Genomic DNA, 26,975 nt, shown 5'->3' with positions numbered 1-26,975 from the left:
TGAACTCGAGACCTCCTGGTGAACATGGGCATGAGACGCACCACGGCTCACCAACTGAGCTAGGCAGTTGTTGGTAGAAATTCTAAGTTAGATGGGGGTGGCTGGCAAGTAGATTATATGTCCTGATCATACTGATGGCAATGAAGGTATAGTGATCACTGAAATGCCACGTAATTTATCTTCAAGCGGGGGGTAAGGCAGTCATTGTGCACGGTCTTATGTCTACGCAGCACAAGCAGAACAGGATACCGCGCCATAGAGGATCCAAATTGTCTGTGTTGCACCTATGATGGGGTCAGCTGGAACATTGCTGCAACCAGGGTAGCAGCCAAGTGTTGTCCGGGAAGATCCCTATATATCCTACTTGCTCAGTGAGCCCTCTCCCTTAAACTTCTTTCTTTTGTGTGCTTTCTATTCCATCTCTTCTTCACCCCTTACAGAGTCATAGTCACTCCGAATCAGAAACTCTCAAGCAGGAGAGATTGAGAGAGAGAGAGAGATGATGAAGCAAGAAGAGTTGGTGGAGGAGGAAGGAAAACTGCAAGGGCAAGCAGAGATATGGAAAATAATGTTTAGCTTCGCAGAATCCATGGTCCTAAAATGTGCAGTTGAGCTTCGCATAGCCGATATCATAAACTCCCATGGTCATCCCATTACTTTATCAGAGATCGCCACAAGCATCGGCTCTCCTTCTCCAGACATCAACTGCCTCGCACGAGTCATGAGGCTATTAGTTCGTAAACGCATCTTCACCTCATCAAAACCCAATTCCGACGACAAAGAAGCTGTCTATGGGCTAACCAACTCCTCCAAATGGCTACTAAGAGACTCCACCGAACCAACCCTAGCAGCAATGGTGTTAGCAGAAGACCATCCATGGCTTATGGCGCCTTGGCATTACTTTACTAAATGTATCCAAGAAGGCGGCACGGCTTTCGCCAAGGCTCATGGTTGCCACATCTGGGACTTCGCTGCGGCCAATCCAGAGTTCAACTCTCTCTTCAACGAGGGCTTGGCTTGCACTTCCATGGTTGTTGTTAAGGCTATGTTGTCGGCGTACAGAGAAGGGTTTGCTGTTATGGAATCTGGGACGGTGGTGGTGGATGTGGGAGGAGGGATTGGGATGGCGGTGGCGGAGATCGTGAAGACTCATCCGCATATACAAGGGATTAACTTTGACCTACCACACGTCGTTGACACTGCACCTCAGTATCCAGGTGTCTCTCACGTTGGAGGTGATATGTTTGCTTCCGTTCCAAAAGCTGATGTTCTCTTCCTCAAGGTAACCTTAACTACTTAACTCTCTCTCTCTTAATAATGGTTAATTAACATCCTTGCGACTTTCCATCATTTTGTGTTTTTCTTTTGATTGGATTCCATGCGAAAGCAATTATCTTAAATTGGATGTGAATAGTTAGATATGGATGAATTTTATTTTTTTTTGGGTTTTTTCGGTAAAAAAAGCTTTACTGAATTACAAGCTTCATAAAACCATAGAATGGAAGGAGTTCGGCTCCTCTGCACGAATTAATGTGTGAGAGGTAATCATCTGTCCTATTTTTGCCATTTATAAAGGGAGTATGATTATTTATGAAAAACAAAATAAACATGGGATTGGCTCTGAGATGTACGTTCACCTACACATACGTGCAGATGATCCATTGGGTCAAAGAGTTAATTCTACAGTTAAGATCTGAGCCTTCTTAACAAGGGTACTCAGTCATGTTGTTTTCCTTCGTCTTTAAAATAAAAATGAAAATACATGATTTCAAACTAGATGCCAAATGAACTGTAACGACCGCATATCCGTTGGGGCATTATTCTTAGAGGGTCCTTGTAACGTTATGGCATTTGACATTTCATTGGTCACTTGTGTCAGTACAGTTAGTGCATTTGATTGTTGAGAAATTTAAGGCTATTATGATTCATATTGATTGAAGAAGCTCATTTCCACTAAGTGTAACGAAAATATATATAACCATTTCTTACTTGTAGAAATGAAATTGTGGAAACTTATTCCCATTATGAGATGTTAAAACTGATGAAACTGAAGGTATATAACCACTGGTCAACTATGAAAATTGGTGATGTAACCAATGACTGTATGTTGAGCATTTAAATGAATAACCGTTTGAATAAAATTACAATCATTTAATGCAAAAATTGATTGAAGGAAACAACCATGAAAAATCATAGTAACAATATCGACGATTAACGGATGAGTTTTTTCGAGTTTTTTTCACTATGAATCAGGTCCCTAGTAAGTCCTTCATTTTTTCAATATATATATTTTTTTCAATTTAAAAACTCAAATAGAGGGGTAGAATTAAAATTCGACCGGTGAGTGTAGAGGAACTTTGTCTCCATTCACCTACCATTTTTGAAAGACCATGCTACATTGCTACAATCAATTGTGTTTTGTTTTTTTTCTTTTGGGAAAGGATTTCTTTCACGACATATATATACTTATTTTTCTTTTATAGTTATCTTATGATAAGGATAAAGGACACGTTGACAGGTAGCTTGCCACGTGTAATATATGATTCAATGATTGATGGGATCTCTCCGGTGCATTGGGCCTACCGATTCACATTATAGGTTTGGACTTTGGAGCCATCCATGCTTGTCATTTTATGCATACATTTGAGGCACTACTTAACGGTCCAAATCAACATATGGTAGGATCAGGTTCGTCTTCAGGGAACAGGGAACACCCAGTGTGTTGTCAATTATTGGGCTGCAGCATACATTTCTAGGCGCACACTGAGATGTGTGCGGCACAGCTCAGTCACTGGATGCCCCCTGACAGCACCTTAGGAGTACGCCTCCCTAGAGACGAGGTAAATTCCATATGATATATATTTGACACTTCAAATTTCCATTTTTAAACCAAAAAAAAAAAACAAAAAATTGACACTTACAGAAAAAACTCAAAAAAAAAGAAAAAAGAGAACGTTGTTGGTGCCTCTAAAGTCTGCACGTGCATGTTAATCAATGGGAATGTGTAGGCAAACATTTACTTGGATGGATTTTTATCTTTTTATGAGGGCAGAGTTGTATTTTTCATGGGGATAGGGTGGTTTTGTGTCTAGGCGCAGGAGAAACATTGGCCCCACGCAACTAGGTAGAGATCTTTTCTCCAAAAAAATGAATTTTTTTTGGTGGGGGTAGTAGAGGATTCTTAGGGTAAATGAGGAACAAAACGTGTCAAACCTCCTAGGTGTTAGGCTGTACTACACTCGGCAGCCCTCAAGGGCAACATATGGTATCACTTGATAATTTTTTTTCATTTCTATTATGTGATTAATCTGCTTTTGGTTCTTACAATTTTTTTCAATGTTCTATTTTGTCATGTGAATGTTTGATTTAAAATTTGAACAAGATTAAATAGAAGCTCAACTAAATATATTAAGACAGTGTTTGGTATGCATTCTTGGAATACTTTTTAGGTCAATTTCACATTCTTGGATGATAAAAATAAGTAATTTTAAGAATGTGAAATCAGCCTCCAATGTGAGATTATTTCTAACACTTGCTAATGCCATCTTCTTATATTTCTTTCATAATGTATAGTGGGTACTGCATGATTGGAGTGATGAAAACTGCATAATTATTTTGAAGAATTGCCGAAAAGCAATGCCAGAAAAAGGTGGAAAGATTATCATTGTTGAAGTGGTACTTGAGCCAGAAGGTGAAGGCTTATTTGCTGAAACTGGACTGGTTTTTGATTTACTTATGGTTGCACATGCCACTGGAGGGAAAGAGAGAACCAAGATAGAATGGAAGAAGTTGTTGGAGGAAGCAGGCTTTCCTCACCATAAAATCATCCAGATTCCAGCTCTTCCATCCATTATTGAAGCCTACCCAGAGTGATTTAATTTCTTGATTATTGTGCTTAATTTGTCTTCGAACCCTTGGCAAGGATATCCAATAAGTAATCTAGTTTGATGAATTTTAGTGGTATTTTCTCTTATAGAGGTTTCAGCTAATGAACCTACCTTTAGTTCTATTTCTATAAACGTGTTTTGTGATGACACTAAAATCATATATGAGCTTGTTTATTTCGTTGTCATTAATTCTTAGACATTGTTTTGAGAAGTTTACATTTGATCTTAGGGAGTTACATTTGATCTTAGGGAGTGTGAAAACTAAAACCATGAAATTTATCTTGATTTTGTATTCCAAGTTGTTTTCTAATAATGGAACCATCTTACAACCATTAAAGTTCTTCTTCCTTTTTTATTGGGCCTAAAACCGTTTAAGAACTGGTACCATCCTGTCCCGTTAATAATCTGGACTGGGACTTAGGTATGGTCTCGTTTACTAAATGGAATGGTACTGAGATTGGCACCTTTGATATCGGTACTGGTATGGATCCGTCCCGAATATTGGGAACTATCCCAATTGACACCCTTAGCCATAGGTGAAAGGAATACCACCACTGGGATGCCACAATGATATGCCCCTTCAAACTATCCTTATTTCCCACTGTGTTCGGGCCCCATCCGTTCATCGTGCGTGACTGAAAACTCGGTCTAATAAGTTTTGGAGGAAGTTTTAAGGTCATCAATACTTGGATCGGGATCCTCTGCTGCTGCCTGCCTGTGCGGTCAACGTGTAGCCTCACACAGGCAAGGGCGAAATGACCGTCCTACCCACTGCCCGAGTAACTTGCTTGGATGGGGTCCATGCCCCTACCTGTGTGAGGCTTCACGCCAGCCGCACAGGCAGGCGGCACCAGAGGATCCAAACTCTCTCTATATATACCCTTCATTGTTTCCCGATGCACATCCAACACCAATGAGAATCATCGGTGAGGGAATTCCTCCTTCACATTGGCTTGAGGAAATTTTGGTTATGTTTTAATCTCTAGCTTAAAGTTTGCAGTTTTCATGAATTGGGTAGGTTGAAGAGACAAGCCCAGGCCCATATTCTCCAAGTTTGGACAAAGCTTACGACCAACTGCTGGCCTATCGCTTTAGAGCTTTGTAGTTCCTTTCATAAATAGGTTTGGTTAGAGAGGCAAGCCCAGGCCCAGATTCTCTAGATTTGAAGAGGCTTGGACGAACTTCAGCCCTGACTCCCATTAACTGGGCCGGTCCATCAAGGAGTAAGGTATTTTGTACCCTTTGACAGTCCTTAGATATAAAGGGTAATAAAACATAGGGGAAAAGTTCTGTCTAGGAGTGCAGCTGTTGCACCAATGCAGGAGCCAATGGGAGCACACATGGAAGCATCAATTGGGACAGCATTTCAACTTTTCACGGGGGTGACAGAGTCATTTTGCAGGGCCTGAGTCTGGTGCAGGAGCCATGCTTCAGGACAAAGTTCTCTTTCCCCTAAAACATATCACATGTATTTACAAGCATGATTTCCTGAGCTTGCCTCTTTCTTTTTATTCTTATTTTTTTTTCATTTTTCTTATCTTATTTCTTCATTTTTATTCTTCATTCCTCTAACTTTACTTGCATTTTGTGAGGACCTCAGTCCCAATCCACTTGGTTTGCTACTTTAATTTGAAATTTTAATTAAGAACCATTAGATCATTGTCAGTCCACGTGACGCCCTAGCTTTGGAAGCAGAGGAGTCGAATCCCCACTCAGGAGATATTCTTGTCTCTATCATTTATTAAGGAAATTATTCTTGTTTGATTAAAAGAAAAAGAAAAAAAAAAAAAAAAAAGATTGTTATTTGTGGATCGAGTTTCTCTTCACCCACAGTGAAGAGATTCTCTAGCTTCATTCTCGTTGGATAGGACTCCTAAGGGCAATGACAACTTTGTACAATAGAAATATATTCATGACCAAGACAAACAACAAACAGCTCCGAAACCCAGAAAACTCACCTAACGCAACATTGGACCCAACCCTAGATATCAGTGGACATTGCCTATAGCTTCTAGTTGTGAAATGAGAAACCTATTTCTTCTAGAGTCCGTCCATGAGAATCTCTTCCCTCCACCAATACTGCATTATATAACTTGTCTTATTTCTCTAAATTCTAAAATTCTTCTCACATCAGATATGGATTAAAATCCTCTACTGTGGAGGCATCTTGCGGTGTATTGTGGGTCTGAGAGTTCAACACATAGAAAAATCTTCATCGGAAGTATGGGTGGAGGATGTAAGATAGTTTTTATTTTTTTCTTTCTTATCAAACTTGGCACTATTGAATGTCACATCTTCCACATGTCGAACTCTCAGACCGGCATTGTAGTGCACCGTAAATTACGGCACTATAGAAGATCCCCCCCTCCCACCCACCCACCCACCCGTGGCAGATATGACTAATGGTAGAATAAAAGACTAGCTTGGCTAGGGTAACAAACAAATTACCTCCAAACTCACGAGCCACATTAATAATTGTTCTCTTGTCGCATCATAGAGAGCAGTTGAAAGTTCTTAGTTTCCTTTCTTCACATGTTGACGGAAAATTATCACCTCCAGTTTGCTGACCGGCCCAGTTCCCCAGTTCCTCTAATAGGGGGATGGTGGACCCCACCCGGGCAAGGTGTTTGGGCATGGGTAGAGAGGTCATTTCAGCCCCCCTTTGTTAGAGGAATTGGGGAACTGGGCCGGTCAGCAAACTGGAGGTGATAAAGATCCCATGTTGACCATGACAAAAATGTGTTACTCCCCATAATTCATAGATTTTTTTTTTGGTTGAAGCTCTTTGAAATGACTCTGGAAAATAATAGATTTTCAGTTTTCAAATAACGTGATTATATAAGTGATTCCCTGAATCTCTGCCCCACTGTCAATTTATAGAGAAATATTGTAAGTCCTTACTTACAGGCCCATCGTCAGGGGAGAGGGAGTGAGAAACAGAGGGGGTTTTATATTGAGTTTCAACCGTTGGATGTCTCAGCTGTCACGTATCGGTATCTTCACCTAGTATTACCATATTATCGAGTTTTACGAATTAAAAAAACTAATTTTTCGATTTTTTAAAAAAGAAGAAGAAGATATAGAGAATATTCATGAATTTATGGATTGAATCTAGACCAATTTGATAAATGGTGGAAAAATTCATGAGTTTTTTTAGCGTTTGTAAATAATCTAGAAAATGAATAACCTGACCAGCAAATTTCTTGCTTCAAAATTTTGGTCCTTATAGATAATTTGGGAATCAAATTATTTTGTCCCAAAAGTAATGATTATTAACAAAATTCCAATGAAAAAAATTAAGAATGAACCTTCTATTTGTTCCCAAAATTTTAACTAGAGCAATAATTAATCTGCCATTTTTTTTTTTTAAACATTTCATTTTTTGAGATGGAATTTTCTAATTGAAAATGGAATTAAAACTGAGTTGTTCTCCTTCTAAATTATTCTTGAATCCAAAATTGTCACTATTTTTATTTTTATTTTTTGGTAGAAAAAATTGTCACTATGATTGTATGGTACTTCAATAATCTAGAGATCAATTAGCTGCATGTGACCCATGGAGGAGAGTTCAGATCCTCCCCAACGTGCCAATGAGTGCAAGGCACATCAGACAGTTGGAGTTGTCCTTGGGGCGTGTGTATGTCGAAGAGAATTTTTTCATCATGGGGGAAATACTCATGTTACATATGATACACATTCTTATTTTTTTTCTAGGTCAATAATGCATTTCAACAAAAATATATCAAACACAACCTTAATTTCAAAAAAATCTACTATTCAATTTTAAAAAATGAGTTTTTGGATCAGCATGCTTTTCAAATGGACAGAATTAAGGTAAAAAATGATCGACATATTCCTTAATCGATGGTTGAAATATCACATCAAAGAGATTAAAATGTGGTATAATTGTTCTCTTCCTTCCCTTTCACTTGTCTACTCTGTTTTGGCATTTACATTGCAACAGGTAATCTATAGTAACCAAATACTTCGGCCCTGCTACAAATCCATGACCAAACAGGTCGAGTTTAACTGCGTACGGGTTTCATGCATCAAATAATTAAGTTGGAATCGTATGTAATTGAGGTGAAAACTTTCTTAAGGATTTACATACAGATTAAATTTGTTGACTTGTATCGGATCGGATCGTAAGTTCATAACTCATACCTAGAGATAAGGCCACATAGGGGGAGAGTGGCCTCGGCACGGGTCAATGAAAACGTGCGGGTTGATACATTGGGGTGTGGGATTTCTGTCTTTTATGGGAGGTGGGGTTGTCATTAATTTAGCCCCTCAATGACAATTCAACCTTATCCCAACTAAATGGGGTTGACTACAGGAATCCTTATCCTTCAATCGACTTTGCTCAATGTCATATTTGATACAACGCATAAGTTATGCATGTCTTTACTCATTATTTCTCTTAAAATCATTTTATGTCTGTCTCGATTAAACATGGTCATGTCACATCAAACGACTTTCTCGTAGTTTATCATGTATCGGAACTATTCCCAAATTAACTCTGATATGATCATTCCCTCTTTTATCTTTTTTAGTTTTGTTACACATTCAGCTCAACATCCTTATTCAACTACCCTAAGGTTATCTATAAGATGCTTCTTAACTGTCAAGCACTCTACGCTATACATCATAGCCAATCATATGATTGTCCTACAATTTTTTTTTATTTTTTTATCTTCTTCATGTTCAACAAAATTAATGATTCCAATCCAACAAGTTTTGGATAAGATCCACCCTTCTTACATTTTAACCATGAGGTTGATGAAAAATTAGGGCACTTTGGAGTCTTATATGTTGGGAAAAATAATCCTTTAATATATGTGTGCAAGTTAACAGAGATCTACAATGATACCCAAATATGTATAAAGTAATAACACACCAAAGCAAATTAATAATTACAAATTACAAATGCACACACCAATTTTAACGTGGAAAAACCTTTTAAAGTGAAAGGAAAAAATCACAGGACTTCGTCCAAGTAAAACTTCCACTATGATAAATAATTCAGGAATCAAATTATTTTGGCCCAAAAATTAATGTTTATTAACAAAATTCCAATGAAAAAAAAATTAAGAATGGACCTTCTATTTGTTCCCAAAATTTTAATTAGGACAATTATTTATCTACTAATTTTATTTTGCAACATTTCATTTTTTGAGATGAAATTTTCAAATTGAAAATGGAATTAAAGCTGGGTTATTCTCCTTCTAAATTATTTTTGAATCCAAAATTGTCACTATGATTATTTGGTACTTCAATAATCTAGAGATTAGCTGCATGTGACCCATGAGGGAGAGTTTGAATCCTCCCTAGTGCGCCAGTTAGTGTAGCGTGCATCAGATGGCCGGAGTTGTCCTCGGGGCGTGTGTCGGAGAGAATTTTTTCATCATGGGGGAAATACTCATGTTGCATATGGTATGCATTCTTATTTTTTTTCTAGGTCAATAATTCATTCCAAAAAAAAACATATCAAACACAACCTTAATTTCAAAAAAGTCTACTATACAATTTTAAATACTTCCAAAGTTGCAGTCTAGTTAATTCTCTTTAACCCCGATTTTGAATTGAGATCGTCAAGCGTTAAGGTGTCCAGAACGTATAAAATATTGAGGTTGAGAAGATGAGATCACAAATATATATCAAATAAAGAACTAATGGGTTCAGATATTTAAAATCATGGTTGGAAAATTAAGGTTGTGATCTTTGGTTCCAACTATGAGTAAGGGTGTCAATTTGGGACCGGAACCGGGAACCGTCCCATTAGTAAATGGGACAGTATTGATATCTGATTTTGGTACCGAATGATAAATGGGACGGGACGGTTCTGGGATGGAATTTCTAACGGTACCAGTACCGAAATACCAATTAGGTACCAAATGGTACCGAAACTACTAGTATCTTTTAAAAAGAAAGAGTATATAAGATTAAAAAAAAAAAAAAAAAGGATATAAGAATTACGATTTATTAGGGTTTTACTAATTGTCTTTTGAATACGAAGAGGAACAACAGATCAACAGTCGTAGCATGAAGTCTCTCCTCACAGAATCTGCTACATTGCTACTCCCTCCTACCTCCTCCCTCCTCCCTCGACCAACTACATCTACTAGGTTCTTCCTTTTTGCACTTCATACTTCGTACCATATTATCATATGACATGTGTGATAAATAGAGTTTTGTTTGGGAAAATCAAAGAGGAAACACAACAGGATTCTTCCATTTTGTAGGACTTCTCTAGATTTAAAAAAATGAGAAGCTTATTATATGTGTTCTTAGGGAGTTTGAAGAAGTAAAACTATGATTTCATAATTTAAGTTGTTTTATAAAAAGCAGTAGACAACTTAGATTTTATGATAGTGAAAAAATTCCGCAACACTAATAAACCCGCATTGATAGAAACAATTAAACTTCTTCTTCCTTTTTCTACAGTGCCTAGAACCGTTTAAGAACCGGTACCGTCCCGCCCCGCTAGTAATCGGGACTGGGATCTAGGTTTGGTCCCGTTAACTAAATGGGACGATACTGGGATTGGCACTTTTGATACCGGTACCGGTACCGTCCCATCCCAAATACCGGGAATCCTCCCAATTGACACCCTTAACTATGAGTCAAGTGTTGACGGTTGTTGCACTCGCAGTTGCACCTGCGAGTCAAGTGTTTGACAAAACGTCCCACCCACAATGAAAATTTTCTCCTCTTAGGTTCCCTGCCCGGTCAGGTTCGTAGGTTCCTCTCATAGGGAGGGCGAAAATAACGACCTCACCCCACCTGGGCAGGGGGTGAGGTTGTCATTTCCAACCCCCTATGAGAGGAACCTATGAACTTGACCGGACAGAAAACCTGAGAAGAGTTAGTTTCCCCACAATGACCTTTTCAGCATGCTTTTCTAATGGACAGTATTGAGGTCCAAAATTATCGACATATTCCTGAATCGATGGTTGCATTATCACATCAAAGAGATTAAAATGTGGTATAATTTTTCTCTTCCTTCCTTTTCGCTTGTCTACTCTGTTTTGGCATTTATATTGCAATAGGAAATCTCTAGTAACAAAATAGTTCGACCCAGCTACAAATCCATGACCAAACAGGTCAAGTTTAACTGCGTACGTGTTTCACGCATCAAATAATTAAGTTGGAATTGTAAATAATTGAGGTGAAAACTACCTTAAGAATTTGCATATAGATCAAATTTGTTGACTTGTATCGGATTGAATCGGATCATAGGTTCATAACTCATACCTGGAGAGAGATGAGACCAGGTAGGGGGGAGTGTGGCCTCGGCACGTGCAGACCAATGAGAGCGCGCGAGTTGTCACATTGGGGGTTGTGGTAGGGTGGTCTTTTAGCCCCCTCAATAACAACTCAGTCTTATCCCAACTAAATGGGTTCGGCTACAGGGATCCTTATCCTCCAATCAACTTTCCTTAATGTCATATTTGATACAAGGTATAAGTTATGTATGTCTGTCCTCACCACTTCTCTTAAAATCATTTTATGTCCGCCTCTAGCTCTTTCAATTTGAATCAAACCACTCTTATATGCTAGAGCATCCAAAGGTCTCGATTAAACATGGTCAAGCCACATCAAATGACTTTTTCGCAGTTTATCATGTATCGGAACTATTCCCAAATCAACTCTGATATGATCATTCCTTATTTTATCTTTTCAAGTTTTGTTACACATTCATCTCAACATTGAACATCCTCATTCAATTACCCTGAGTTTATCTATAAGATGTTTCTTAACTGTCGAACACTACACACTATACATCATAGCCAATCATATGATTGTCCTATAAAATTTTCTTTTATTTTTTCTTCTTCATATTCAACAAAATTGATGATTTCAATCCAACAGGTTTTGGATAAGATCCCCACCCTCTTGCATTTTAACCATGAGGTTGATGAAAAATTAGGGCAATTTGGAGTCTCATATGTTGGGAAAAACAATCCTTTAATACATGTGTGCAAGTTAACGCAGATTCACAATGATACTCAAATATGTGTATAGTAATAACACACCAAAACAAATTAATAATTCCAAACTACAAAAGTACACATCAATTTTGACGTGAAAAACCTTTTCAAGGTGAAAGAAAAAAACCACAGGACTTTGTTCAAGTAAAGCTTTCACTATGATAAATAATGGGATTACAATTTCTTTTCTCTAGACAATATCAAAGGCTACCAAAAACATTAAGAACAATAACCCTTCTTGGATTACAAAATAACTCATCAAATAAATGTCACTTCACAAGATCACAATTCTCTCACCTCAAATCTGCCATGAAAAATACGAAAAAGCCAAAATACTTTCATTTTCGTCCCTTCATAGAAAAAACGTAATCATACCATAACCCAAGAGAGAGCACATTTTCTTCTTTCTTTCATCTCTTCTTTCACTCACAGAAAAAGCAGAGATTGAAAGAGATCTCACTCACTAAGGAAACTGACTAAATGATCATAACAGTGGGTCCCCCTCCGAACGTGAGGAGGATCTCAAACACCAGACGCATCATCTTATTGGACCCATTTGCAAAATTAGAGCCCAACCTACAGCCAATCATTATTTAAAGGCGCTTGGTTTCCTCTCTGTTTATGTGGAAGAACAGACACAGAGGAAACCAAGCGTGACCAAAATGTCTTCTTGGAACTTCATTGCAGTTCTACTATTACTTCTAGGAGTGATGTACTGGTGGTTTACTGGTGGCCGGAATGTAATCGGCCATCGCCGACTGCCGCCCGGTCCTCGAGGACTACCAATCATCGGAAGCCTCCACATGTTAGGCAAGCTCCCACACCATAGCCTCCGTAAATTAGCCAATAAATATGGACCCATCATGTTCATTCGACTTGGCCAAGTCCCAGCCATGGTAGTCTCTTCCCCTAAAGCAGCTGAATTGGTTCTCAAGACCTATGATTCCATCTTTGCTAGTAGACCCAACACCATGGCATCCAAGCATTTGTCTTATGGTGGCAAAGGTATAGCCTTCACCCAATATGGCCCTTACTGGACTAAAATGCGTAGGCTATGCACAACTGAGTTCTTTGGCCACTCAAAGATTGGATTGTTCAAGTTAATGAGGGAAGAAGAGCTTGGCCGCCTTGTTGAAATACTCAAGAAAGATGCCGAAGCCGGTACCATGGTGGATTTCACTGCTAAGGTTGGATCACTCATCGAGCAAATGACTTACCTCATGGTATTGGGCGAAAGGGATGATAACTTCAATATCAAACCAGTTATTAAGGAAGCTCTAAGGCTTTCTGGTGCCTTCAACTTGGATGATTATATTCCTGGCTCACTTGATATTCAGGTAAGTTTCTGTGACTTTCAAACACTGTTTTAAAACCAGGTGAGTCAAGGATCCAGATCTTCTATGGTGTGCTGCCCATAGCGGCCTGTGCGACGCAGACTGGGCCGCGCATGCAATGATCGCCTTACTCTTGCTCGGGCAAGGTATTTGGGCAGGGGTAAGGCAGTCATTGCATGCACGGCTCAGTCTACGCTGCTCAGGCCGCTACAAGCAACGCACCGTAAAGGATCTGAATTGGGTGAGTCAAGCACCTGACTCTATCCTCCCATTCTCAAATGGGCAATTAATAATTTTTTTCTAGGGTTCAGGTAGAATCTGACCGATTCCCAACAGATTCTGACCAATTTAGAACAAAATTAATTAGATCGGAATCAGCTAGATGGGTTTGTTCGAATTGTTACAACCTCTAGCAGATGGTTCGAAATTGATTCTAAAAGAACATATTTCACCATGTAGTGTTAATTTATCCCTTTTTAGAATGGCTTCAGTGGCCACATTTATGTTAAGTCTGGTCGGTCGGGCTGTTATACCTTTTGATTATGGTATGGTATTGTCAAATCTGAACATAAGGCTACTTTATTTGTTTGAATCCCCATTCCGAGTATAATTAGTATGCCTCTAGTGAATAAGTGGGCTAATTCTAAAGGGCCTTAGTGATACAAGGGTTTCGCTATATGGGTATTTCCATAAATTGTACCTATCTAGGGTTTCGCTATGTGGGTATTTGCACAAAGTATACCTATGTAGGTTTTCACTATATGGGTATTTCTGTAAAAGATATTTATGTAGGGTTTTACGATAAATTTGTAGTGAGGTTCTTTCTTTGTAATCGATCTGACAAAGGTGTGAGGATGAACACTAAGTTTTTGCTTTGTGTGATTGTTGTTTGTGATTTCCATTATTTCTTACTTTGTTATAGGTTCTTGTATGTTATAGGTTCTTACTCTTTTTATGCTAAAAGCCAGCAAGAATATATTAGAAAAACGAAAAGAAGAATTAGACTCATCTCTCCTGACATGAAAAGAAATCTAGGATTCCACCTTCGACATTGCCATCAGTAGGAAACTAGATCCCAAAAACAAGCTAACAAAAGCTAATAATCAAAACGAAATTTGGTACAATATTGAACATCCCAATTCAACTCATTCCACACTTGAGAAGGGAGATTGGAAAAAGCTTTAGAGGTCCCATAAATAGCCACCTCTTTAGCAAGGTTGTCTACCACCCCCATTAGTTTCCCTGTAACAGTGAGAAATTTTCCACGCAATAGAGACAAGGTACGATTTCAACGCCCATCATTTTTTACGACAGAACCAAGGAGCTGAATTAGACAGAACTGACCCAACCTGTCAATTTTTGACCTAATTGACAGCCTTGGGCTCATATGTTACATTTGAATCCAAGGCATTTCCATGACTAGACTCAACCCAAATTTGTCCAGTTACCATTGAATCAGTTGGGTCCATTTTTCAAACATCGTACACATATATACCACAAAATGGAAGCTCAAGATAAGAGAGTTCCTAAACCACACGTTTGCTAGCTAGGGCTCAATAATTCAATTTCATGTTCCAAAAATTGATTGTTCTCTTGTAACACATTAATTTGATTCCTTATTGTAGGGATTGACTCGTCATATGAAAGCTGTGAACAAAGTTGCTGATGAGTTCCTAGAGAAGCTCATTGACAATCACCTTCAACCAACTAAAGACCACAAGGATCATCACAAGGGCTTCATAGATACAATGTTGTCTTTGATGTTAAAATCTGATGGGAGAATAAAGGATCAGCAGCAATACATGATGGATCGAACAAATATCAAAGCAATCATGGTTGATATGCTTGTTGGTTCAATGGATTCAACAACAACCACAATTGAATGGACATTTTCAGAACTCTTGAAACATCCAAGAGTTATGAAAAAGCTTCAAGAAGAGCTGAAGAATGTTGTTGGTATGGATAAGTTTGTGAAAGAAGAGTATTTATTAAACCTAGAATACTTGAATATGGTGATAAGGGAAAGTATGAGGCTTCATCCTCCTGGACCATTGCTTGTTCCTCGTGAATCAATGGAGGATGTAACAATTGATGATTACTACATACCTAAGAAGTCTTGTGTTATTATAAATGCTTGGGCAATAGGTCGAGACCCTAATGTATGGTCCGATAACGCCGAAGAATTTCTCCCAGAGAGATTTATAGGCAACGGTGTCGACATTCAAGGACATGATTTCCAACTTATCCCATTTGGATCAGGTCGTAGAGTTTGCCCTGGTTTGCAATTGGGATTAACTCTGGTTCGACTAGTTCTTGCACAATTGGTTCATTGCTTCGATTGGACGCTTCCGAATGGAATGTTACCTAGTGATTTAGACATGAATGAGATGTATGGCCTAACAGTGTCAAGGGCGAAGCCTCTCCTCGCTGTTCCAACTTATCGTCTTCATGTCTCTAAGTTATGAGAGGAGAGTCTATGTATAAGCACTAGTAGTAGCAAATCTATGAACCATGTTGACTACATCTCTATGAGGAAAGGCTATAGCAAGAGATCTGCATTGCTGAAACATAAATCAAGCCTCCAATTCAATAAGGTATCCTTGAGCCTTAAAGGATGCTTGCAACTATAGACTTTCTATTCACAAGTGTGTTTTTCTGAAGTAGTTCCTCCTCCTTCTATTCTAAGAGATCATATGTTGTAGTTATGTGTGTATTAAATCCAATAATTTTAGTAATTGTTTTGCATCGTATTATATATTGAGCGTATGTTTGTACCTTGACCTTAGGTTTAAACCTTAAATTGTTCGCTAATATGGTCAATGCATTATGTGTTATTAGGAATAATGATTCTAAACAAAAGAAATGTGAGTATACATATATGTGTATATTGAACTGCATCACATCAGAGTCCTGAATGAATAACTGTCAATTGTATTAGGAACAAGATCTTTAATGCTATTTTATAACTAGCCCCTAGACCTGTGAGGTCCTTATCGCTGTTGAATATTTTGGATCTTGGTGTTCAAATTGTTGATGTCCTAAATGAATAACTGTCAATTGTATTAGAAACAAGATCTTTAATACTATTTTATACAATGTTACTTTTCTCCTCTCTACGCATATGTGTCAGCCCGACAGCCTCTCTCTTGTTTTGTGAGTTCTGAGTGTAAGAATTATGGGCTTAATTAATTATTTAGGTTGATTAATTGGTGAGAATCAATTTGCACAGACCGATTCAGTTCACTCTTCAATTTAGGGATATACTGGCCCAATATAACCCATTGTCGTTTAGGGTTTAAGGTCTATACAGTATTATATATATACTATATATGTTTTGGGTCTTTGCAGCCCTCATTCTATTCTTCTCCACTTTACCATAAGAGCGAGAGAAATGAGAAAGAAAAAAAAAAAAGATGTCTGAGGTGCTATGTAAGACTCAAATCAAGATAGAGTTTTCTTGATTATTCACCATCCACATACAAACGGTGTAAGGTAAGTTCAATCTCTTCTCTATGAATTATTACATCGCATTCTTAGTTTATATTGTATGGTTTGCTATGAGAGTATTGTGTTGTTTTCTATATGACGTGATGGATCATTGGATGAACCCAAAATCCAATCTACTTCCAACAATTTTGTAGGGGATTGTGTTATTTTCTATAGGATGTGATGGATCATTGGATGAATCCAAGATCCAGCCTATTTCCAACAATTGTAGTAGAGAGGAGAGAGAGAGCTGGCAATGAATCATCTCTTGATCTTAAAATGCATGTGAATATTTATAGCAGAATAGAATATGGAGAACAACGGAAGAATAGGAAATTCCCAAGAGCGCGGCAGTCATTTAGTATGGTCCTCTGTGGCCATTTAGTAAGGTCTTGTGTCTAGAGTCTAGACGCAAGGGCCATGCGCGGCACATGACCAGGTAATATTCTTTCTCCCTTAACATAAAGTTGCCCACCAAAATCACAGAGAGAGAGAGAGAGAGCTCAGACACCCAAACCCTCTTTTATTGCTCAGGTATCTCATGAGGCAAAGCAAAATCAAAGAATCTTAAATATCACCATCTAGCCGCGTCTTCGTCCATTGTTTCACCTTATGCCAATCGACTAGGGCTGGAAGAGACAGAGATGGAACTCTCAGGCGTGGACAGAGTTGCAGACGTTGAGAGCCCCGGATGAGTGGGCTCTGAAGCTCTAAAGCCTTTCTTTTAAGAGGAACCAAGTTAGATGGGCTGTCAGCAATGGGCTCTAGCTCTTCACTTATAAGTTACAACCGAAGTAATAAATGGATCGGGCTTAATGAGCTGTGTGGGCTGAGCATCTTTTTAGTCTAATTTTCGAAATTTTCGTTGAGGCTGAGGAATCATAGGCCTGGGCCCTAACTTCCAGAACCTTATCGTCCAACATACCTGCAGGCCCAGTACCTGGATGTGGGCCTCCGCCTGAGAAGAACCAGAACTATGGGCTTATGCCTATCAATGATAAATCCGCCCAACTGTAGAGCTCAGCCCTATAGATGGAAAGGCCGAGAGGACTGGCCCTTGTTCCCTGGGCTAACCTTCAGGGTTCCAATCCGTGAAGGCTCTTCCTGCTCCGCCTTGCAAGGCTGAGACCCACCACAGCTAGGTAGTGGAAGGTACTCAGGTAGGGGTGTCAATTGGTCAGGTTCTGGGCTATTGGTCTGGTTCTCTAGCTGTTCCGGCTCTAAGATGTCAAGACCATATCCGAACCAATAAGCTCACCGATTCCAAATCTGCGATTTAGGACCATTAAGTAATGGGTGGTTCGGTTCTGATTCCTAAGCGGGTCCAAACATTATTATAATGTAGAGCCTAAAACAAGGACAATAGGAGTTGCTCTAGAGAAACGGTAGACGTTCCAATGTGTCAATGTATATATTATCAACTCGTGCGAACAGATATGTTAGACTTGAACTAATTTTGATGTCTACAACTTTCACATAATTCCTCATATTTAGACTTTGTTTATGCAAAGAAAAAGAGAGCGAGTTTAAAAATAGCAAACTATTATAATAATTCGCCATTTGTTATCGCCAATTTGGTGGTTCGTGAATGAAGATTTTTATTGAAATAATAATCTATACATTGCACTTGTTAGGTATGAGTGGAGATAATACCAAAAACACAGCTTCTGAAGTTGTTTTTCCTTTATATGACATAATTCGTCAGATTTTATTACATGATAATCTAGTCCTGGTCATTTTTTTTTATTTTAATGGTTCCTTAACAGTTCCTGGGACCAGACCAAATCCGGACCAAGAAGCTATTGGGTGGATTAGTTCCGGTTCCTAGCGGGACGGTTCCTATCCAAAATTGACACCCCTAGTGGAAGATGGCCATCAAACTCAGGCCACTGCAGGGAATTATCATGCATACTACTAGGAAACTGTCGGAGGAGATGGAGTTGAGAAGCCTACGGAGACAAAAGCCAGTGGAAATGTTCCTCAAAGTTGTAGTAGCATCAATAGGAGTGAGATGTTTCGCATTCATGGGGGTGGGATGGTCATTTCGCCTGCTTTTGCGTCTGGGTGCAAGCGCCCACACTTCTTTTGTCATTTTGGCCGATGCATGTAGTAACCCAGTTCATAAAAATTCAAAACTTACTGGCTGATATGCCTGTCTTTGTCACCCCTTCCCCACTGCATTTATCATTTTGTGACTTCTTCTCGTCTTTCACCAGTATCTATGGGCACTCTTTTGTGTACAAAAAGTATGTTGTATAAGTCTTTTTGGTTATTTATCTTTTATTATAAACAAAAAAAGAATTGGTAGCAAATAATTTCTTTAACAGATAATTATCCAAATTAAAAATGAAAATTTCTTATTGACACCCCTTAAGGTGTTAGATAATTTGAAATGAAACTTGACTTTTTTACCCCTTTAATATAACATTTTTTTTCTACCAAAAAAATATTACATTTTTTTTTTAATGAGGATAAATATTGTCATTTTACATATGCATTTGAAAAATATGCAAAACAATGACAGCTCTAGATAATGACATAACAATAAGTAATTTTCTAGTTATTTTTTAAAACTCTTTTATATCCCCCAATATAAAGATCTTTTGGGAATAAGAAAATGGGCAATTAGAAGGTGTCAAGTTTAAATACACCTATAGAGGTGTCCTTTAATTAGAGCCCTATTAAAAATATATGAAATTTGCTACTAGGAGCCTAGGAAGCAATAACCAATCAATGCCCAAAGTCCATACCAATGAGTTTAAAAGTTTTTTTTCCCCACCTTAAGGGGAAGGTATTAATATAAAGAGATTCTCTCATTGACTCTGTAAAATATGAGGCAACGACATTTTGTTATTTTGGGTGGACATTTTTACCATTATAACTGCATTTAATACAGGTCATACACATGCATGGTCGTGCATGAAAACTTATCAATTTTTGTATAACAAAAAAAGTATTTGTTAAACCAAGATTTCTAATATACTTATCTATGTAAATAAAAGTCATATGACCAATCAACTATCAGAAAAATAATCTTTAATTTTCTCTCCACCTATTTTATGGGTTTGTAGTGTCAAAGATCTTGTTAATGTATTAGACAAAGTTTTCCTTCACCGCAATGAAGATTCAGTCACCATCCTATGATTCACAAGACCCTTATAGGGTTTAACCATCGAGGTTCATTGAGAACAAAGAACTACGATAGTGTGTAGTCAAAGTGATAAGGTTGGTTTCACATTCTTGTTTAGATAAGATGAGAATGGTCATGAGCAACCATATATGTATAAGGCCAAATAAGATGGCTGCCCTCCTTTAGGTCAAAGTGGATAAACCAAAATGTTAAGTTGTTATAATCTTAAGAGACAAAATAAAATCTTCTTCTTATGTAAACGAATTTCTTGTACCCTTGACAATTGTGAAATGCGATCAAATTAAGGTCTCAAATGTCAAAGGTAGTGAAACCATCAATTCATGACACATACAAAGGGCAGCTTTATGTTATCTCTTCGTTCAAAAAAGGACATACCCAATGCACGAAGTTTTTGGCACGGTAGGGTCTGATGATGGTTATAACGTATGCAGTCTTATCCCACTTCCTGGAGAGGTTGTTTTCCGATTATATTATCTCTTCATTTATAGAATAATAATCCTTACTAGGGTATGTTTCTTACGTTCTATCACGGGGCACCATGAGATGACGTCTGCCCCCTGAGTAGATACCCAGGCGTGCTCACCCATTGGCCCAGTTGCTTATGTAGAGACCATGCCACCAAGTAGAGATCTCTTACCCTATTTATTTATTTATTTATTTTGGGGAGGTGGTGTTGGGGTGGGAGAGGGTGTAGTAAGCCGTGTTTAAACTTTAACCATGCATAGCTTCATTACATATTATTATTATTTTTTTTTTTGGGGTAGAAAGAGGGCTATTCATTCATGCGCGCCCAATGCTAGAAAAACACGAAACATAAACTGGATAGATAACATGACAAGCACAAGGACCTCGTACACAGTAGCCAGGACCAAAGAGTGAAAGTCGACCCGATCGCACATGCTATTGACCCCGTACACATAACATACTACTTAGACTACCAACAAATGGAAACATGAAACCACTTGTGATTAACCATGTGTTAATGCATTAAATGTACGTTAACCAATTTGGATTAGACACTTGGCGTGAGTCTTAAGATATTGGTTAATGGGATTAAGATCAATAACTCATACAGAGCCATATCTGATATCATTTGTCATAGAGAAATTTTGATCATCTAATTAATGGCAATACATGCAATTAAGCACAATAACTAGAAATAAGACAAGCCAAATTACGTTTATTGTGATCATAAAGTTAATGATATTTTTATTAACTGAAGGTGTTAAGTTATAAGTACACCTATAGAAGTGTCATTTAGTCACATACTCCTATTAGGTTAATTAGTCAGATTTTTATCATTTACGTTGTAAAGAAGTATTTATATATATATATATATATATATATATATATATATATATATATATATATATATATATATATATATATATATATAAAGGTAAATGACACCCAGGGTACCTAACGTTTTAACAAATTGTAACTTTAATTCCCGATGTTTCAATCTATATACTTATTACTTGTCGTTTCTATTGATGTTCAAATTTTGTTGAGATATTCTTTATATAATCAACTAAAAAATTAATTTAGAAAAACTTTAAACATTTATTTTGACATATGAGAAAATCAGAATAACTACAAATATTAAATGAGAAAGAATTATACCAACGGGTACAAGTTAGGTTGTGCTAACTTCACATGAACATGTTTAATTAACTGAAGACAACTTCACATGGCCATACAATCTTTCGCGTATGTGGTTCATAAGATTTGAGAGTATGATTTCAATCTCATTTTTTTAAATAAAATGATTTCAATCTCATTTTTTTAAATAAAAAAAATTTTGAATTGGTTCACAAATGCAAGACATTCATATTCTTGTAGGGAATGAAATTCCCTCTCTTCTTCTTAATCAAGAAGGGCATCTGTCTTTTTCCATAGACTTCATCAAAAAAAGAACATCTTAGGAGCTCCATATGCTTTTCTCTCTCTCTCTCTCAAAGTCACAACCTCAAACTCTATTCAAATCAATTCTCATCTAAAGAGAAAAGTAGGAACATATGCCCTCAAAGGCCAAACATTTAAAAAGAAAAAGAGAGACCACTCAATCAGAATATACCTTCCAATCAAATCACAGCTGAAGTGGGTCCCAAGTGGATCTCATATAACTCCAAACAAAACACAAAAAAGGATGAGAATCAACAGCAAAGTAGTTCTCTTTTTGTTTTGTATTTCCTTGTAAAGTTAAAGTTGGGGTTGGAGTAATTTGAACCAGAAAGGGGAAAAGCTTTCTTGGTGGTGTTAAAATTTGATACATTAATTTTGGTTCATCCATGACGATTCCTTGTGAAGTAGCTAAAGTCATGGTGTTGAACTCTTAGCTGCTTTAGCCACGAATCTGCAGCGCTCAACATTGACATCAACCTCTCTTGGTCCCGACCACCACCACCACCACCACCACCACCTCCACCTCCACCTCCACCTCCACCCTCACTGTCACCCTCACTGCTTGAGACCCACACGTTGCCTTGCATCTTATAAGTGGCGAGCCCGAAGGGAGGAAGAGCGATACCTTCCCTTTCCTTTCGCTTTCTTTTTGAGCTTCCAATCTCTTCTTCTGGTTCCATATCTATATTTTGACATTGACAACTCATGACGTTAACATCCATTGATATTTATTTCACTCATTCACACTTCAATTCCTTGGCTTTGTTTTATTAACAATTGAGCTGAGCGTATATATATACATGAATGTGATATTGATATAGAAAGTATGAAAGCATGGACAATGCTATTAATTGTATCATGTGCATCTTGAGCCCAGACACATGGGGTGGAACAGGGACGGAGTTTGCATCATAGGGGGAGGGGGGGCTGGTCATTTCACCCACCCCCATATGTCTGGGCGTACCCTATGCCCCAGTGCAGAGAACTTTATCCCATATTTTATGGGGAGAATGTTCTCTGTGCCGCAGCGCTGCGCCCAGGCACATGGACAGCCTGTGCAGGGGGGCAGGGTGATCATTGCACACACCCCCATGTGCCTGGGCGTAGCCTGCACTGCAGCACAGAGAACAGCATCCCTATAAGAAAAAGTTTCCCACGGTGCCAGTGTATTCTCATTCTCTTACCATGGATTATTTTTTTTTTTGTTATTTAGATGATACTATTCTACATGACACTATTGATACGACAACTCTCTAAGAAAGTGGCTGATCTAAACCGTCCATCAGGAACTCATCACCAAGGTCTCATCACTCATGGTATGATGTAATGAAGGGAAAAAAGAAATCATGAGAAGAGAATCCATGGAAGCATACCTTGGAAGGATGATGAAAGAGTGTGGTAGGTGAGAAAGCATGCCGACAGATCCTTCACGGTTCTCCCTGTGGGAATGTGATAGATTGGGTACCTAAAGCACAAACAAGACTTCATCAGCTTTGCTTAATGTGTCTCTTAAATCTAAAGATCATAAGAATAGGGAAATTTTAATTGAAATCAAAGTTGATAAAGAAAAGAAATTGTGATTTTTATTTATTTATTTTTTTGCTCATCGACATAATAAATAAAAAAAATGTACAAAACAATGAAAATGACATGATAGTAAATCATTTTCAATTTATTTTGAAAACCTTTGTTTTTATCCTTAACATAAAAAAATTTTGAAATAAATACAAAGGACAAAAGATATTTTTCAAAAGAAAATCATGAACAATGCTCATGTATTATGGGGATGTTTAGAGCTAGTGTGTGAATCATGGATGATGTTGGCCCTTCTGTAAGCATTTAAACAAAATCTTAGATGTGTTGGGTGGTAGGGTCCCTACAAAAATGATCAGTACCATCTGATCTCTCTAAAGTTACATCTAAATAATCCACCACATTTGTCCCACAAGACATGAACCATGAAAAGTCCTTTTTTATTAACAGGATTAATTGCATTATCCATCACAGAATGGTTTTGTACCTTTGCATTGGATGATGTTCTTCAAACCACAGTAGAATAGGGCCACCACCTAAGGGCATCTTAGGGTTTGATTAAAGAAAAACCATTAATCTATTTATTTAGGTCCCCCCAAACTATTTCTATCCTCATCTATTGGTTCCAAATACATCTCACACATTTTGGACTTTTTTATAGAAACAAAAACCAACTTCTATTTTTTCTAAACACCCATTCTAGTATGCATTCCTGGCACCCAAATCCCTACAACTAGGTCCTTCCAAAAACTGTTTCTAATGAGATTCTGTTTCACACAAGCAAGGCCAAAGGCCAAAGGCATCTTTTATATCCATGTGTGTGTTTTTTAAAAGAGAGAGAGAGAGAGAGAGACCAAGCAACTGCCATCCAACTAGCTGGGGAGAGATCAACACTTCTCAAAGTCATTAATCCAGGATATCTTCTAGCCAATCCATTGATCTGAAAAATAAATATAAAAAATGGAGAAAAACCCAGTAAGATTAGGTGATCATTTGCAAGGAAATGGTCAAGTCAATTACTTGATTTAAAAGAAATAACTGAGATTATATTTGAGTTAATTAGCACCATTCTTTTCCTAAATGACAAGTGAAATTCATTTAACAAAAGTACTACTGACAATAACATCACATATTTAGGATAAACTTGAGGGAAAGAAGTGAATTTTTCCAAAAGAAACAAAATAGAGTAACATAGAATAAGGTGAAGCAATAATGTGAGAAAAAAGAATTATAAGAAAATTTTTTTGCATCTTTTCAAAAGTCAAAAAGTTTTTATCAAATCAGAAAAAGGATTCTAACTAATCCATAAGCAGCTTCACTAACCTGGAAAAAACCTAGACCATTCTAAAGCTCGAATTAGTAGTGCTCATGGGGTAAAAAACATAAATAAGAAAAAAAAAAAAAAAAAAAAAAAAGGGTACCTTATCCATGAGAGGAACTCTTCCATAAGGAGCAGATCGTTCAAAGTACTGAAAGTAAAGGTAACCCAACCGATCACTAAGATGCCAAAGGGTTTCTCTCTCAAAACCATATTCTTCAGAGGAACCACCATCCCATCTCCACATCTTCTCACTCTCACTTTCATCACTACAGGAATCACTGAAGGAACATCTAGTCTCACAATCCCCTGCTTCAGACTCTTCCCTGTAAATAAGCTTTAGAACATCAATTTTTATTCCCAAAGAGGAACCCATCTGTTTTTTTTATTTCTATAATCAAATCAATTACAGATAGAACTCACTTGAAATTAAAGTAAATATGGAAACTATACAGGTGTAGTTCATGAATCATCAATTGAGATATGATCTTTCTGATCAGAAAAAAGGGTTGGTTTAGAATGGAGATTGGGAAGTTTAGGTTCTGATATGGTGGTATCTGGGCTCTAAATTTGTTGAACTGTGAAGAACAAAGGAAGGAAAAATGTCTTAAAAGTGAACAGTTTTGAAGCTGGAACTTGAAGCATTGTTAACTAAATAAATCCAAAACAGAGAAAGAAATCTAAAACATAAAATATTGAATGAGGGCTTACCGGAATCTGGTTAAGGTTGCATTGCTTGTGAAAATCTGAATTGCAGAGAGATAAGGAACATAATATTGAACAACAGTTTCTTCATTGTTCAATATAATTGGAGTTCCTGCCCCATAAGCGCTCCATTCACCAAAACAACTCCATAGATCTTCCAATGTGAAATACTCAACTGTTTCTCTTTCCCAAGGATGCCAAAGCCGATTAAGATTTTTCATGGCGGTCTGCAAATCAAGGAAAAAAAAAAAGGGAAAACCCAGAAAAGTTACGAATTCATACTCTGTAACAGAAAAGGAAACAATTGAGATGAACAACAATCGAACGAACCTTCGGTAGAAACTGTGATCGAACAATTGGTGTTGTACATTCTAGAAAACATTCGAGGTTCGATTGCGTTGGCCCTCTCTCGAAAATCATTCTGAGAGAGAGAGAAAGAGAGAAAGAGAAAAAGAGAGAAATTTCCCAGTACCCACCCCTCCCCACCCAAGAAGAAGAGGTAGAGAGAAGATTGAAAAAAGGGATTTCTATATATTGCTATTTGGACAGCTAATTTATATTTAGAAAAGTGAAGAGATGAGGAGAAATCGGTCCAAGCGATTTTCTATTTTCTAATATTTGGACAGCGAATTATAAAGGGAGAATCAGCAAAGTTCCTCATAATAAGGATATTAACAAAAGCATCTCTTTTAAGGGCTCAATCCCATGAAATCCCTATAAAAACTGAAATCATCGAAACCCAAATTCCTACTAAAAGGAAAGATATTATTGAAACCTGAGAATCCGTCAAAATTTTCCCAAACGAATCCAATCCTTATAAAGACGACACAAATATTTCCGATTACCGGAAAATCGGCCTCTCTGGTTGGAGACTTGAATGGTTCTAATCTGATCACAGCGAAGGAAGGATTGAGGAAACTGGAATCGAGGGTAATCTTTCCTGTTGAAGAAAACCCAAAAACAAAAAAAACGAAAAAAACTTAAAAATGAAACCTTGCAGAGAACTCCAAGATTTCAGCTGCTTTAAGCACGATTCAAGAAATGCCTTTCTTTCTAAGAAGTGACGGAGATTCAGGGTCTGTACTTGAAGATGAATCAAACCCACTTAGAATGTGTAGTAAAGAACGGAGCCAGAAAAAGACATTCATTCACAAAATTTAAAAATAAAGAATAAAAACGCGCTATGGTCTTTTTGTAACCCAGAATTTAACAGGATAAATGCATTTTATCTGTGAAAACGAGAAAGCAATTTGATTGGATGAGTTCATAACTTAATAAGAAATTAAAAAAATAAAAAACTGATCTAAATGCCTATAATAAGTCAAATCTGATGTATTTTATTATTTTAGTTCGTGCTACTTTTCTCCTGACCCCCACAGAAATGAAAAGGAACGGTGAATCCAATCAGCCATGGTTTCCGCGTAAATTTTATCTTTAATTTGTAGAATTTCAGAAATAAAGAACTGGAACGACCCCATACGTTGAAAATAACAAATCAGAGTAGCAGAAAAGTGAGTCCTTGACTGTTCTTCTTCCTTTTTTCCAAATTTAATTTGATTTTGGAGTTCGAAAGTCGACTTGGTCCATCAATCCATGGCTTGTTCATAAACACTTTACTTTTACTTTGGGTTTCTCTAAAACACAGTAGATTAGAAGATTTAATTC

At 37.5% G+C, this 26,975-nt stretch overlaps 3 protein-coding genes across 5 annotated transcripts; 2 read left to right on the top strand and 1 right to left on the bottom strand.

Moving 5' to 3' along the window:
- Positions 1-476: 476 nt before the first annotated feature.
- LOC122640418 ((R,S)-reticuline 7-O-methyltransferase-like) lies at positions 477-3,886 on the top strand. The gene is made up of 2 exons (XM_043833601.1): positions 477-1,282; positions 3,574-3,886. The coding sequence occupies exons 1-2, from the start codon at positions 500-502 to the stop codon at positions 3,871-3,873; spliced, it is 1,083 nt and encodes a 360-aa protein (XP_043689536.1). The 5' UTR covers positions 477-499; the 3' UTR covers positions 3,874-3,886.
- On the bottom strand, positions 2,454-26,131 carry LOC122640419. 3 transcript variants are annotated; one of them, XM_043833603.1, is made up of 8 exons: positions 25,641-26,131; positions 25,317-25,537; positions 24,709-24,931; positions 24,142-24,227; positions 23,128-23,219; positions 22,123-22,436; positions 15,838-15,847; positions 2,454-2,465 (listed from the first exon to the last, which is right to left on the bottom strand). In XM_043833603.1, exons 1-6 carry the CDS (start codon positions 25,728-25,730, stop codon positions 22,135-22,137), a joined length of 1,014 nt encoding a protein of 337 aa, XP_043689538.1. In that variant the 5' UTR covers positions 25,731-26,131; the 3' UTR covers positions 2,454-2,465; positions 15,838-15,847; positions 22,123-22,134. The 3 variants fall into 3 exon arrangements, with proteins under 3 accessions (XP_043689538.1, XP_043689539.1, XP_043689537.1); XM_043833604.1 differs by lacking the exons at positions 2,454-2,465; positions 15,838-15,847 and having other exon boundaries at positions 21,641-22,274; positions 22,308-22,436; XM_043833602.1 differs by lacking the exons at positions 2,454-2,465; positions 15,838-15,847 and having other exon boundaries at positions 21,641-22,436.
- LOC122640416 (cytochrome P450 CYP736A12-like) lies at positions 12,578-15,815 on the top strand. Its single transcript, XM_043833600.1, has 2 exons — positions 12,578-13,215; positions 14,838-15,815. Exons 1-2 carry the CDS (start codon positions 12,589-12,591, stop codon positions 15,675-15,677), a joined length of 1,467 nt encoding a protein of 488 aa, XP_043689535.1. The 5' UTR covers positions 12,578-12,588; the 3' UTR covers positions 15,678-15,815.
- Positions 26,132-26,975: the final 844 nt, after the last annotated feature.

Source organism: Telopea speciosissima, chromosome 9 (assembly GCF_018873765.1).
Source record: "Telopea speciosissima isolate NSW1024214 ecotype Mountain lineage chromosome 9, Tspe_v1, whole genome shotgun sequence".
Taxonomy (NCBI): Eukaryota; Viridiplantae; Streptophyta; class Magnoliopsida; order Proteales; family Proteaceae; genus Telopea; species Telopea speciosissima.
Note: the sequence above shows the minus strand (reverse complement) of the source record. Positions and strands in the feature narration are given on the sequence as shown.